The sequence below is a fragment of the Pteropus vampyrus genome, unplaced genomic scaffold (genome assembly GCF_000151845.1).
Source record: "Pteropus vampyrus isolate Shadow unplaced genomic scaffold, Pvam_2.0 Scaffold29, whole genome shotgun sequence".
NCBI classification, from domain to species: Eukaryota; Metazoa; Chordata; class Mammalia; order Chiroptera; family Pteropodidae; genus Pteropus; species Pteropus vampyrus.
This window is the reverse complement of record NW_011888810.1, coordinates 1,582,452-1,596,753: the sequence shown is the minus strand read 5'-3', so window position 1 is coordinate 1,596,753 and position 14,302 is coordinate 1,582,452. Positions and strand designations below refer to the sequence as shown.

Below are 14,302 nucleotides of genomic sequence, written 5' to 3'. Positions count from 1 at the left end.
AATTTAAGTAAATTTAGGTCTATAGCTCCAAAATGACTTCTACTGCACTCATCTAAAGGAGAACACAAGAAACAAAATTTCGAATTTATCTTTGCTTCTTTTTTCTCCCATCAGGATTAGTGCAAGGAGGTAAGAAATGAAGAAGTAATCCAAGAATCTATTCTTAAGTAGCAATTTGAGGAGCCAAAATTTGGCACCAGCTATCTGTAACTATCTATAGTTTAAAACTCACGTTTCATGAAAATTATCTCAGCAAGTGTGATCGGCTCTTTACTTTTCTCTCTTCCTCCATAGTGATAGAATCACAGAAGACAGCCATGTGAGAACTGCTATAACCAAGAGTAAGACTAACAGCCCATCCCAAACAAGACACTCAGAGTCACAACTCTTAGAAGTGACAATGGGCTTTAAATCATTCAACTACTTCCTGGAGGTCAAATGGCCAAGCCTCATAACCTAGCTCCTTCTTGGCCTTTTCTAGGCTAAAGTAATGTGTAATGTCAGTTTTGTAAACTTCAGTGCAGGTGAGGAAGAGCTGGAAGTTGTAGAGTCAACCCAAACTGATGTGGGCCATCTCTATTAGGAAAGCGAAGCAGTAGAGGAAGGTCAAGGGCAGATGAGTGAATGGGAACGGGTAGCCCTCAAAGGCCAGAAGTACTCAAAGTTGCTCCCGGGTATGCCATCTGAGATGAAGTAGGGCTGCCCAGAGGCAATGTGGCCCTTGTCAGCTTTCAGGGCCTCTGAGGCCAGAATGTGACCCTGCACCTGGTTATCCACAGGGACAAATTCAACCAGGCTCCTGGGATCCCTGTACATAAATTTGAACAGGCCTCTCTCAATGTAGCTCACTGTCCTGGGTAGGTGCCTTTGTTCTCTAAGTCCATAAATGCCAGCTGGCCTCAAAGCACAAGTTCAAGATATCATCACTTCTTTCCAGCACTGTACCACTGGCCTCCAGCACCTTCTTCTCTGCAATAGATTTGGTCTGAGAGTAGTTATCATGATGGAGGTGAAGAGATAAGTAAGGCAGAGACTCATCTCCATTTCTGAAAACTTGACCTCTAAAGATGACATTGAAAGTGCTAGTGTAAACCAATCTTGGCACCCCTCTCCTCTTGCGAGTCTGGAGGATGTTGTCTGTGCCCCCCACAATGACTTCTTTGATCATGTTTTGATTCAGTTGCTCCTGCCCTGCTATACTTTAAGAGGCAGTATGGAACACACAAGTGACATCCACATCCTGGAAGGCTTTCTCTATATCAGGGAAGTGGTGAATGTCTCCATATATAAACTTAATTCCTTCTGGAATGGTTTGAGCAGGGCTGCTGATGTCAAACAGAATCACATGGACCCCTTTCTGGTTCAGAGCACAGCCTAGGCTGAAATGAAAAAGAGTAAAAGTTAGATCAAATCACTATTAAGCTATGCCTAGGAGAAGTGTATAGATAATTTACTAAGTCTCCTTGGCTTATCCTGTGTCTCTCACTTTACATGTTCATTGGGGGTAAGTCTTACCTATGTAAATATTCAAAAATGAGAATCCTCACATCTACTTAAATTACAATGAAAGAGGCTTTATCTTCAAAAATGGTAGCATCTACAAGTCACATTTTTTTTCCCTCTGTTCTAGGATCCACCATACATTCTTTGGAATATTTATGGATGATAACGTAACTGTGAAAGAATCACTATTATTTTAAATTGTTTCTGGTCATGTGAGTATCTCTCCTCTCCAAGTTAATGGCTTTATAAAGAATTTTTCTTAAGGTAGAATATATCTGCAGTTCTCAATTTCAGTATCTGAACAGTGGGCAAAATAGTCCTTTCCTGGCTTAACACAGGCTATACAAACAAGTAAAAGTCTACACTATATTAATGTCAGAGTTGAAAGCTATACTTTTTCCAGCAACTACCAGTAAAATAAGTCCAGGGACATATTTAATAACTGCACTGACCAGAAACCAAAATAGCCACCTCCTCCTGTAATGAGGACACCTTCCTTCGGAGATTTTTGGGAGTCTGTATGTGGCAGTCAAAAGATAACTGGATCTATAATAAAAGAATTATGCAACATTGTTACTGATCCAAATGCAAATGTGATTGTCTCCAATCCGGGGTTAACAAAAAGAAAAAGGCAGTATGCTCTAGTAGAAAGAAAAGCTAAGACCTAGGTTCTAGTCGTGGCTGTGTGAGGTTAGCCAACCACTCCTCCTTTTCACTTTTGGGCTTCAAATTTCTTCTTATGTAATATGAGGGCAGAAATATCTGCCTTGCCTGCCTGACAAGGTCAATGTAAAGGTTAAATTACATAGTTACCGGGGAGTGCTTTGAAAATCACAAAGTGCTCTACAAATGTAAGGCATTATTCTTACATTTAATATCTGGGAAAAAAATTAGAGCCTTTTTGAAAAGAATTCATTCAAATTTGGTAGGGAGAGGCCTTTTCTCTCATGCACCAAAAAAAATCAAGAACAGAACTCTAAAGCAAATTTCCAACATCTTTTGCTTAAAATAGCATACTGCAGCATGGTTTGTTTAATACTGATGTTTTATTAACCCGATACTTAAAAAAAAAAAAAATAGGGGTCAAAAATGTCCTTAATATAGCAAACCACATTTCCCAGCCCCAGGATATCTTGTAAGTACTGCATGTGCTCAATGCCTATGGGGGTCTCACTTCTCTCTCCCTCCTCTTCTGTGCCAAAATAATTATTGTCACAAATTATAGCTTATAAAAATATTTATAATATTTTCTCAAGGCTCCAAGAATCCATTCTCTCAAGAACACGACAACATAAGCAAAAAACTGGGCCGCTTAACTCTTTCCACTTAAGAAGAAATAGAACAGGGGGAATGCAGGTCCTCAAATGCACTGGGAACATACATGCTCACTCGCTCAAATTAGTGGAGATACTCAGAGGTGTGGTTAGGCAGGGAGATTGCAAGCAGTCTCTACTTGGACAAGTTAATCCCTCTGAGCCTGCTGCTGTATCTAAAAAGTAGAGCTGATAATAAGCTCACAGGCTTATGAAGACTGAATGGGATAGTATATAAAAAAGGCTCAGCAAAATGCCTGGCATGGATGGGCGCTCCACGGATTTAATTTCTTGAATTCCATTTTCTTCAAGCTCTAGAGTTTAGGGATTCGATTATTCTATTACACTCCCACATACAATAATTAGTTCTCTCAAACACACAGGGTTACAAAAAGTTTGACAAGTTCTTCTGGATAAGTGCACTAAAGCAGACCAGATTGCCAGGAAAACTAATCAGATCATTCATGCAGAAATCAGTTTATGTGACAACTGAAGACAAGATTCGGCAAGTGACCGTCAGTGGCTTGAAGGTATACAGAAAAAGAGTGATAAATATTAGGAAAATTGAACAAATGATGTGATGGATGGCTGATGGATTCCAAAGGTTTGACTCAGCAATTCCATAGCTGTGCTTACGAGACAATGCGTAAAGAATGAATGGACCAGCATCCCTTTAATCTACCTAACGGTGTCCTTATAATTCTATTCTTTTCTGAGTACAGACCACTCCCATTTGGATTTGAAGTAGTCATAAAACTAAGTGTAGTCAATTCTAGTATTTAACATAATCACATGACTTCGTTACAGGTGCTATTTCTAGCTAAATACTATCCATAGATGTCAGTCACTGAGGTTTCTTTCTTTCTTGTTTTTTTTAGGCGAGGCAGCCCTTGGTTGACTTCACAGATTGCAAGGACCTTGTCAGCTTACAATCAATCCCTTATTTTTATTTATTTTTTTTTTTGCCTACAGCGCCTGGTCTTCCTAGGTGGTCTCCCATCCAAGTACTAACCAGGCCCAACCCTGCTTAGCTTCCAAGATCAGATGGGATTGGGCTTGTTCAGGGTAGCATGGCTGTAGACTCACTGAGGTTTCAATCCAGACTTCTTACCTTCACCTCCAGGACCTGGTGGTAATATCTCTCTCGGACTTCATCTCACACTCTTCCACCATTAGTACTCTACCCTCAATCACCTGGACTTTTTTCCCTTTCTTTAAAGATGCCAAGATCATTTGTGCCTTGAAGTCTACGCACACTTGTTTCACCTCAGTGTGAAATACTTCTGGACCAGATCATTGCCTGGTTGCATCTTTGTCAATGTTTAGGTCTGTTCAAGTGTCACTTACCCAATCGAGATTTCTCTGATCACCCTACCTAAAACAGCCCTCCCTTACTGTAAATGCTGCTTTGTTTTCTTCATGGCACATTTTACTATCTAAAATTACTGTTGATCTCCTTCCAATGGAACATGAGTGCCATGACAACTGAGTCCTTCGGCCTTTTTTACTGGTATATCCTTACCAGAATCTAGAACACAGTAGGTGTTCAACAAATATGTGCTGAATTTATGGATGACTTTGAACACTGTGAATGACATCTGATTTTGTAAGATTCTGATGGGCACGGATTATGCAGGGCCCTGCAGTGTTTAAGAGTCATTGTTATATATGCCAATTAACACTGCCATTTTGATTTAGCTTATCTCCTAAAAAGATCTGGAATAAAAACGACATAAAGCCAAATGAGACAGATCTCCTGCATCCTGGAGCTTACAATGAAGGCGAGAGGCTTTTGCAAATATCTAAAGTTCAAGGCAAAAGGAGAAAACAAGATAACTGTAATAATGTCAGCGTAAACAAGGTGCTGTGGGGAGCACTGAGGTGGGGTGGGAGGAGAAATTGATCCTGAAGGCCAGATCAGCGAAGACTTCATCAAAGAGTGAGCATTAGAGCTGAATGAAACAATGGGAAGAATTGAGTGGGCTCAGTTGAGGCAGAGGGTTACTACAGGCTGAGGGAGCATCATAAATGAATGAAATGGCAACAGGGAAGCCTGGTGTGAGTGACTAATATGGTAAGTCTGCTGTGGCCAGTGTGCAAACTGAAGACAAAGCACGTAGCTGGTGATTTAGGGCAGAGGATAGCCTGGGGTTAGGTTGGAGTCAGCTTTGAGTTCCCTTTAGGGGAGTCTGAATTCTATTCTGTAGACAATAGAAAGCCTTTTTAGGTTTACAGAATGGCACGCTCACTTGGTGCTTGGGAAAGACTAAGCTTTCCCTGCAGGAGGAAGCACCTGGAAACAGGTAACGGTCTAGGTAAGGAGTGATGAGGATATGGGCTACAGTGCTTTCGGTGAGGACAAAATGCCACTGTGCTCAGTTGAAATGAGGATGGGAGCTGGCAAGCAACCGAATGACGCAGCAGCAGAGAGTGTCCAGGTGAAGTTTGAGGGAGGTGTTGTCACTAACTGAAAAAGCACTCACAGGTTTTAGGAATGTTCTGTCTGGTTAGTAAAGTTTTCATTAGTAGGATACGAGATAACAAAGTTTAAGATATTCTTAATATCTCTACAAGCCTTCCACTGTAAGGGATTCAGACAATGGACAAGGCCTCAAAGAGTCCAATTAAGAAAATTCCAACCGAAATTCTCCCTAAGCTCTAATTAGTCTTTGTTTTTAAATCTGCACATTCCAGTCTAGGCTCAAGACCACACAGCTCATGTGCATATTACCCATGCTGGAGATGTACAAGTTCAAACTATTAATGGTTCAGAATACCCATCAGCCTATTTATGCTACTCCTCATTACCTTCCAACTAATTTCAGAATGATCTGAGGCAAGAACTTATATAACTGACCTGATCGGGAAGGTCAGAAGAGAAAGGTGGCAACCAGTAAGGAAAAATCAAGGATTTAGCAGGATAAACAGCAATGAAAAGCTTCTACCAGGTCAGTAAAACCATCATAGATTGTAGATTACCAGCTATTAATGGTACCTCCCAGAAGCCACCTCCTCTCTTTCTGGCTCCCTACAATTGCACAGAAAAGCTGCAGTAAACACATTTTGCAGGAAACTACAAAAAATTTCCATAAACATTAAGCCAGAAGGATTTTTTAAAAAAGTATAGATTTTCTTCAATCAGCTGCTTGATTTTTATATACTTTATGGCTTCTGTTTTATTAATTCGTTTTCACCTGATTCCTTCTAGGGTGGGCACTCAGACCGGCATTTATAATTGCAATTGCTGTAAGGCTCTTTCAAAACGTGGCTTTGCTCAGTAATTGCTTTCCTCTGAATGAGAGTGTGGTGGGGGGGAAGGGTCACATTTGACCTGAGCAGTCATTTCAGTGGATACAGGTTAAAGTTAAATCCATGATCAAGAAAAAGGAATCTTAATTACAAACAGGAAAAAATGAAATTTTAAACCTGCCTGACCTCTTGAAAATACAAAGATAAAGTGAGGGTAATAAAGTTGACATCTCACAGGGAAGTTATGAGAAGAAACTCATAAAAATGACTAGGAGTGCTTTACATTTACAAAGACCTAATTAAATGCTAAGGATCAGTAATAAGAACCTTAGATTATGCACACAGTTCCTTCATCCCAAGAGTTCAAGATGATGATGTTACTAACCTTCTGGTATTATAATGCAATATACAAATCTAAGTGCCACTAGAGTATGAAATAGAACTGAAGACTGCTTTCATAAAAATAAAAATTACTGTATTTACTTTAAGAAAGACAAAAATATCTCCAGGTATAGTTTAACCCTATGATGGCATGTTTCAAATGACCTGTCCAAGTACTGACTAGAGGCAAAAAGTAACTATATATTTACTGTACTGAGAGCAGGAAAACACATTGAAGGTAGAAGGCTTAGAAATGGTGCTGTTCGAATTCCATGCATGATCTGAAAATTATTTGTGTTTAATATAAAGCAGTCAAAGCAATAAAGATGAATAATTGTTAGAGATGTTAAGGAGAATAACCCTGATACAGGTAAAAGGGATGTGAGGTATAAAACCAAAACGGCCAAACACATTTGGGAAGAAACTTAATGAAGGGCATAACACCAAGTGGAAAGTCGATACTTGTAATGGATAATGGTATTTGTGCACACTGCTTTGAACGTAACTGAAGGTGGCAGGGCAGCTGTCTAACTCTCATCACCCTAATTAAGTGTGTCAAATCTTCTTGTCCAGCTACACACTCAAATTCCTTTTTCCCAAATATTGCAGAAAAGATCCTGGCAATTCTTCATGATGCTTGTGGCAAAAGTAATTAAATAATTTTATAATTGGTATTTCCCATATGCTTCCTAAACTACCACATAAACTCAATGCAAGCATAGGCCATTTCTCAGGAATATCTGCAGTGACAAAGAGTATCTGGCAGACTGTAGACCCAGTAAATCCAAATGGAATATGTACTCTGCAACCTTTTCAAATGCCCCTTTCGGCTGTATCTGCAAGAACTACACTGAACTTCCCTCTCGAGCTCAGCATGTCTGCCACTTCAACATATCCAAGTAGTATCAGCTGCCACTTATTAAACACAGTTACTGTGTGCCAGGCATTGTACTAAGCCCCTTCCAGGAAATTATTTCCCCTGGTGCTAACAACCCTCTGAGATGGGTACTAATTTGTTAATTCCAAATTTACTGACCTGAGTCCTGGGTGGGCTTTCACAGCTAACATATTTGCAATTTCATACAGGCCCCTCCAATTCCCAGAGGGGCAGGGAGGAGGTGCCTCATCCCCTCCCATGAGGTAGGGGCAGTAGATATGCAAGGTTAAGCTTTCTAGGTTGGCAATCAGAAAATCAGGGTCTAGGCTTGGCTCTCCCACCAATTCCCTGTGTGACTGTGGGTCAGTCACTGAATCTCTCTGATCCTATTTCGTCCTCGCTAAAATGAAGTGAAATCACCATCTCAAAAAGATATCTGCACCCCATGTTCACTGTGCCATTATTTACAATAGCCAAGACATGGAAACAGCCTAAGTGTCCATCAACAGATAAACAAAATGTGGTATATATAAACAAGAGACCATTATTCAGCCATAAAAAGAATACTGCCATGGTGACAACACGAATAGACTTGATGGCATCATGCTAAGCGAAGTAAGTCAGACAGAGAAAGCCAAATACTGTATATCACTTACATGTGGAATCTATAAAAAGCTGAACTCATAGAAACAGTAGGATGATGGTTACCAGGGCTTGGGGGGAGGGGTAGTGGTGATGTGAGGATGGGGAGAGGTTGGTCAAAGGGTACGAACTTCCAGTTATAAGATAGAATAAGTTCTAGGAATCTACTATTCAACATGGTGACTACAGTTAACAATACATTATATGCTCGAAAGTTGCTAAAAGAGATCTTTAACGTTCTCACCACACACAAGAATTCTAATTATGCGAGGTGATGAGATGCTAACTAAGCTTATTGTGGTTATCATTCCACAGTATATACATGTATCAAATCATGTTGTACATCTTAAAATTACACAATGTTATATGCCAATCACATCTCGATAAAGCTGGAAGAAAGGAAAGAAGGAAGGAAACTGGCTCACAAATGGGGAAGGAAGGAAGGAAATGAAAGAAACTGGCTCACAAATGAAGCAGGTCATAAGTGGCTGAGTTAAACCCAGGACTTGAAGTAACGTCTATAGGACTCCCCAGCTCGGTTGGGACAATGCAGTGTTGTTCACTTACCATCTTCATAATTTCTGTCACAACTGGTACTGCTGGTTACCTATTATGTTTTACTTAAGTCTACTTACCTTTTTACTAGAAATACATCCATTTTAAATGGGAACTTTACATCGCCACTTTAAATGAGAAACCAGAATCATTTGTCATAATCTTTTCAAAACACTGAGATGAAAACAAAAGATGTGAATGCAAGCTGAGATCTCTGAGCTTGCCGCCTGCTATCTTTAAAAACCAACCGGGGGTGGGGACGGGGGATAAGAAGAGAAGCAGGGGCTAGCCAGTGTTTCAGGCCTTGGGAACATTCTAGAAAACCAAGCTAGAAGGCCTGGCTCCGTAGCAGAGGGTTTTTCGCCAGCTGGGTCAGCCTTACCCACTACAGCGCTGCTTACCACCTGCCACTGGTTTTGTCTCACCTGGGCTGCCACCCCGCGCTGGTACAGAAAGGGGTCACTCTCACAGGCCTCGACGCCCGTTGGAGCCGCAGCCCTCCCGCCAGCTCCCACCGGGTGTCCGCTCAGGGCGGCCCTCTCCACCCCGGCCCAGGCACAGCAGCGGTAGACGACGGCCGCGACAGCGAACTGTGCGACACAGTGAGCCCCAGACATCAGTGTTCCGTACCACCTCCACTAGGCGCTTCCAGAGCCGTCTGACCCGCCCCCCGAAGCCACTTCCCGGCCTCTCTAGGAAGCCGGGAGTTCTTGGCATCTCTCTGATGTGCAGGTTTCTAATCCACCCTCACCTGTGCTGGGGACAGCAGGTTTGCTCCGTGAATCCCTCCCATGTGCTCACCCCACTGTTTTCCAGCTTCACGGGAGCCCTTACAGAGTCACGCCTACTGCTCTTTCCAAGTCCAATTTCTGCCTTTTCACTTCCACTACCGTCTTTGTGCACCCCCAATGCTGAGTACAGTGCCTCATAAAAAGGAGGGCTCAGCTCAGCCAGTATTGCTTGGATGGGAGGATGGATGGATGACGGATGAGGCTCCATGAGACTCCCATATATTTTAAGTTCTCCCTGTATCTTTTAAAGTCTATATTTAGCTCTAAGTTTCCACATTTATGTGTGTCCATATGTTTTCCTGTGTCCCTGATATTCACTGTTTTTTTTCCAGTTCCACTTTTTCTGGTCATTGAGCAGGCAATGAGGCCAGGACTAACTTTTGTTGCTAAAGGAACCAAATATTTAAAAGCCATGTAAAAAGGAAGATTGGCATCCTCGTTCAAAGGTGTCCTCGAGAGGCCCATCTTTTGTCTCCTCATTAGAAGTCTGGTTCTTTGGAGAGTTGCAGGCTCTGTGTACACACACACACACACACACACACATGCACACACACACACGCATGCACACACACACGCGCACACACGAATTGACCCCTGGCTGGGGAGGATTTCATTTTGGTATCTCAAAGAGTAAAGATTTTGACTTCATCTGCTGCTCTTGCCACATTTAGACTCAAAGAGGCTCATATGAAATATATAATTTATTGGTAGGTTTCAACTAAGAACACAAAGTCGTAAGGACAAACTCAGGCACTGGGATATGAAAACTGAAGGCCAGGTGAAGAAAGCTAAGTCCTCAGCATTGGCCTTTCTGATCTTGTCTGTCTACCTTGTTCCGAACTGTGATCCAGCCACAAATCTTAGGAGACTGAGGTATGGTTGTACCAAGTAGTCTTAAGGAACAGTTTTGCGCTGGCTGCCCAGGACGTACAAAGATTAGAAGAGGGGAAGGGGAAAGTTAGTGAGGGGTTTGGGAGACCAGCCACCTGTCTTGGGACCAGTAGCCAAGGAAGAAAACACTCCTCTGAGGATGCAGTACAAAAGACAGATTTCCCTTAGAGATTTCAGATCCTCTGAGGGATGTCCAGATCTACCGCATGTTGATAGCTCATGAGAATAAGTATGACAAATTTAAATGTTAATATTCTTGTGCCACCCAGGACTTTTAAAATCTAAGCACTTCTATTTTAAAGGAAATTGCAAATTTTATAATTACTTCCTTAGTTTCCACTGCTATTTAATGGGATTTAGTAAATGTGATTTTGTAAAGGTCTGAACAAGAAATTGAAGATAGAAATGACCAGAGAAAGAAATTAACCTCAGTGTGGGTTGATATGTTAATGCCTGTTTAATTTCTTTGTCCTATTAATATATCCAGAGAGGGAGTATATTGCCTAAAATTCAATTTATAGTCATAATTACTCACAGGTGTATAACACTTTATACTTTACAAAGTACTTTCACACCTGCTTACTGGATTCTCACAGAAATTTTATTCATAAGGATTTTGGGGCTTCACATAGTAGAAAGTAGCTCTAGCTAATTTAAGTGAAAAAAGCGACTTTTAGCATCTCAGAAAGAGTTGAGCAATTGATGTATTTACAGTAAGAAGTGCTAGCTTCTATAACAGATAAACTCTGAAGTCTCAGTGGTTTAGTGCAATAAAAGTTTATTTCTCACTCTCATCATAGTCCAATTCGGTCTGGAGGGAAGGGGAGAGTGGCTCTCCTCCACATAATTGCACAGGGACTCAGTCTTGTTTCATTTGTTATGCTGTTGTCTTCAACATGTGGCCTCCAAGGTTCCTGCAAGAAGGGAAGCAAGAGCTTGGCTTCCCCCAACGCTCGTATTTAAACCAGGTCTCCTGCAACCTTTGAAATTCTGCAATTTCATCACAACACTTAGCCCATCTAAACTCGTCTTGTACATTGCTAGAGCGAAAGTGCCATGAGGGCAGAGACGTGCTTTATTGACGGGCGTATATCCACTGCCTACAATAGTATGTGACACAGAGGGGGAAAAAAAAATTTTAATTGCTGAATGAGCAAGTGAATAAATGTCATATCTCTTGCTATCTTTTTTTTTTTCAAAACCAGATTTGCAGGTGAGGTCTTTTGGCCTAATTTGGCTCAGAAATCACCTCTTCTGAAGTCATCTATGGCAAGTGAGTACAAGAACAGCTATTAATGACTCACTGCTATAAACTGGGGCAGTTTCCAGAGAAGAGAAATCACTGAGCGCCTGGAGGCTGCCCTAAAATCTTGCTACTCAAAAGCATCAAGCAGCAACATTAATATCACCTGAGACCTTATCAGAAATGCAGATTTCAGGTCCCACTCCAAACCTGAAAAGCATCTACAAAATTACAGCAAAATTTGGAATTTCCCTGGGGAATTTCTATGCACAGTTAAGGCTGAGAGATATTGCCTTAAAAGATGTTCACCACTACAAACTCTCTGAGAATGGGTAAGGGATTCCTTGTAGTAGACCCATGCCAAAAGTCACAAAACTAGTAATTTACAGAGTTGAGATTAGAAGCCAAGGCTTCTGACTCCCATTTCCTCTACATTCCAAGTTCCTTCCACTGTGCTGCTCTATTTCTTGGATAAATCTATTTTCTTCTACTAAAAAAAAGGGGGGGGGGGCGGGGAGGGGGAGAAATAAATAGAAAAAAAAAGAGTTACATTTATTTGGTGGTTAATAGTTTCAAGAATTGATTTATTTTAGAAAGGGAAACTAGCATTTATCACTCATAGTGCATTTGCTAAAATGTTTTGCCCCATTACATGATAAAGAACTCTGAAGTAACAAAATGAATGTTTATATTTATTCATCAGTTAAGCATCTTAACATTTTTTATAAGCATTTTTAGCATTTATTCAGAATTATAAAGCGTCTTATTTGGGTCAATGGTTTTTCTTTTCCCTTTTAAAAACTTTTGAAATATCTCATTCTTATTACCCATGCTCTCACTGTACTGTTTAAATAGTGCTGATTAAAGCTAAATGTTGTTTTGAGTGTCTTGATCAAAGGCTCTCTGTTTAGGGCTCAGGCCTTTAGAGCTTTCTTAGAAGGACACAAAGGACCCCCCTGAGATGGTAAAGCTTACCTCTGCCACTTTTGTTTTTTGCTGTTTTCAGAGATCTAGGAGTGTGGATACAAACTATGTTAATCATTTATCTTTGGGTTGCATATCATAGAAATTCATCCTCATATAGGTAAATCAAAGGTAGGAATGATCGGCTTCTATAACTGGAAGCTCAAAAAGTGGTATTAGCTTCAGGGCCTCAAACATCATGAGAGCTCTGTCCCCCCATCTCTCAGCTTCCCTTGCTACTGTTAGCTGGTAATCTTCCTTTGTCAACTAGATGGGATTCATTGACCATCAAAGCCAATGACTTCCTAATACCTTGGATCCTTAAGGAAGACTTTTTTTCTGTTATTTCCTGCAGAAGTCCCAAGGAAGGCTCTGATTGGACAGTCATGGGTCATGAGATTATTTCTTAACCCGTCATTGTAACTGGAAGATGGTATATTCTAATTGACAGAGATTGGATTATTATTTACCCTACGATGGCATTTTAGTCTCCCATGGCTGCTGTAACAAATACCATAAGCTTGGTGGCTTAAAACCACAGACATTTATTCTCTTACAGTTCTAGAACCTATAAATCTGAAATCAGTTTCACTTAGTTGAAGTCAAGGTGTTAGCAGGTATGGTTCCTTCTGAAAGTGGTAGAGGAGAATTTGTTTTCTTGTCTTTTGCAGCTTATGAGTGAGCCACATACTTTTCATTCCTTTTCTCATGGCTCCTTCCTCCATCTTAAAAGTAACATAGCAACTTTGAATCTCTCTTTGCTTCCATTGCTATCATGTGGCCTTCTCTCTCTTCTATAGTTTAATCTTCCTTTGCCTCCCTCTCAAAAGGATACTTATAATTCCATTTAGAGCACACACAGATAATCCAGGATAATTTCCCTATCTCGAGATCCTTAACTTAATCACACTTGCAAAGTCCCCCTTTTTAAAATAATATTTTTTCTTTTTCAGTTATAGTTGGCATACGATATTATATTAGTTTCAGGTGTACAATTAATCTAGTGCCCCTCTGACACCATACATAGTTTTTACAATATTATTGGCTGTATTCCTTATGCCATGGGTCCCCAACCCCTGGGCTGCAGACTGGTACTAGTCTGTGGTCCATTAGGAACCGGGCTGCACGACAGGAGGTGAGCAGCCAGCAAGCAGGTGAAGCTTCATCTGTATTTGCAGCCGCTCCCCATCACTAGCATCTCTGCCTTAGCTCCACCTCAGATCATCGGGCCTTAGATTCTCATAGGAATACAGGCCTCTGGTGCCAAAAAGGTTGGGGACCGCTGCCTTATGCTATACTTTATATTTCCATGACTACTTTGTAATTACCAATTTGTACTTCCTAATCCCTTTCACTGATCCTCCCACACAAGTCCCCCACCCATCTGATAAACCTCAAATGTTCTCTGTATCTATGAGTTTGCTTGTTTTTTTTGTGTGTGTTTTACTTTGTTTTTTAGATTCCACATATATGTGAAATCATATGGCATTTGTCTTTCTCTATCTGATTTACTCCACTAAGCACAACACCCTCTAGGTCCATCATCAAATATCTTTTTCCATCCCTTTATTTTTCATGTGTGAGTCTTTTAATCTGAAGTGAGTTCTTTGTATGCAGCCTGTGTAAGGGTCTTGTTTTCTTATTCATTCAGCTACCCTATCTTTTGACTGGAGATTTAATTATTTTTCTTTTTTCTTTTCTTTTTTTCATTAATAATTTTTTTTCATTTGAAGTGCTTGTTGATAGAGATGTAGTTATTGCCATTCTTTATTTATATTTTCGATACATATTATTTTCTTCTTCTTAAAGAAGTCCCTCTGACATTTCCTGTAATACTGGTTTGGTGGTGATGAACTCTTTGAGCTTTTTCTTGTCTAGGAAGCTATCTGTCCTT

The 14,302-nt window shown here is 40.6% G+C and overlaps 1 protein-coding gene and 1 non-coding gene across 2 annotated transcripts in view; both read right to left on the bottom strand.

Annotated features, from left to right (window-relative positions):
* Positions 1–270: 270 nt before the first annotated feature.
* The window catches only part of SDR42E1 (short chain dehydrogenase/reductase family 42E, member 1), a 20,646-nt gene continuing 6,614 nt past the window's right edge, over positions 271–14,302 (bottom strand). The window contains 5 exon segments of the mRNA XM_011356677.1: positions 271–394; positions 396–642; positions 645–913; positions 915–1,379; positions 1,956–2,019. Coding sequence (XP_011354979.1) covers positions 271–394; positions 396–642; positions 645–913; positions 915–1,379; positions 1,956–2,019 — 1,169 coding nt within the window.
* Positions 3,780–3,898, bottom strand: LOC111737654. The gene has a single exon (XR_002779505.1). It is a non-coding gene; the product is annotated as a 5S ribosomal RNA (ribosomal RNA).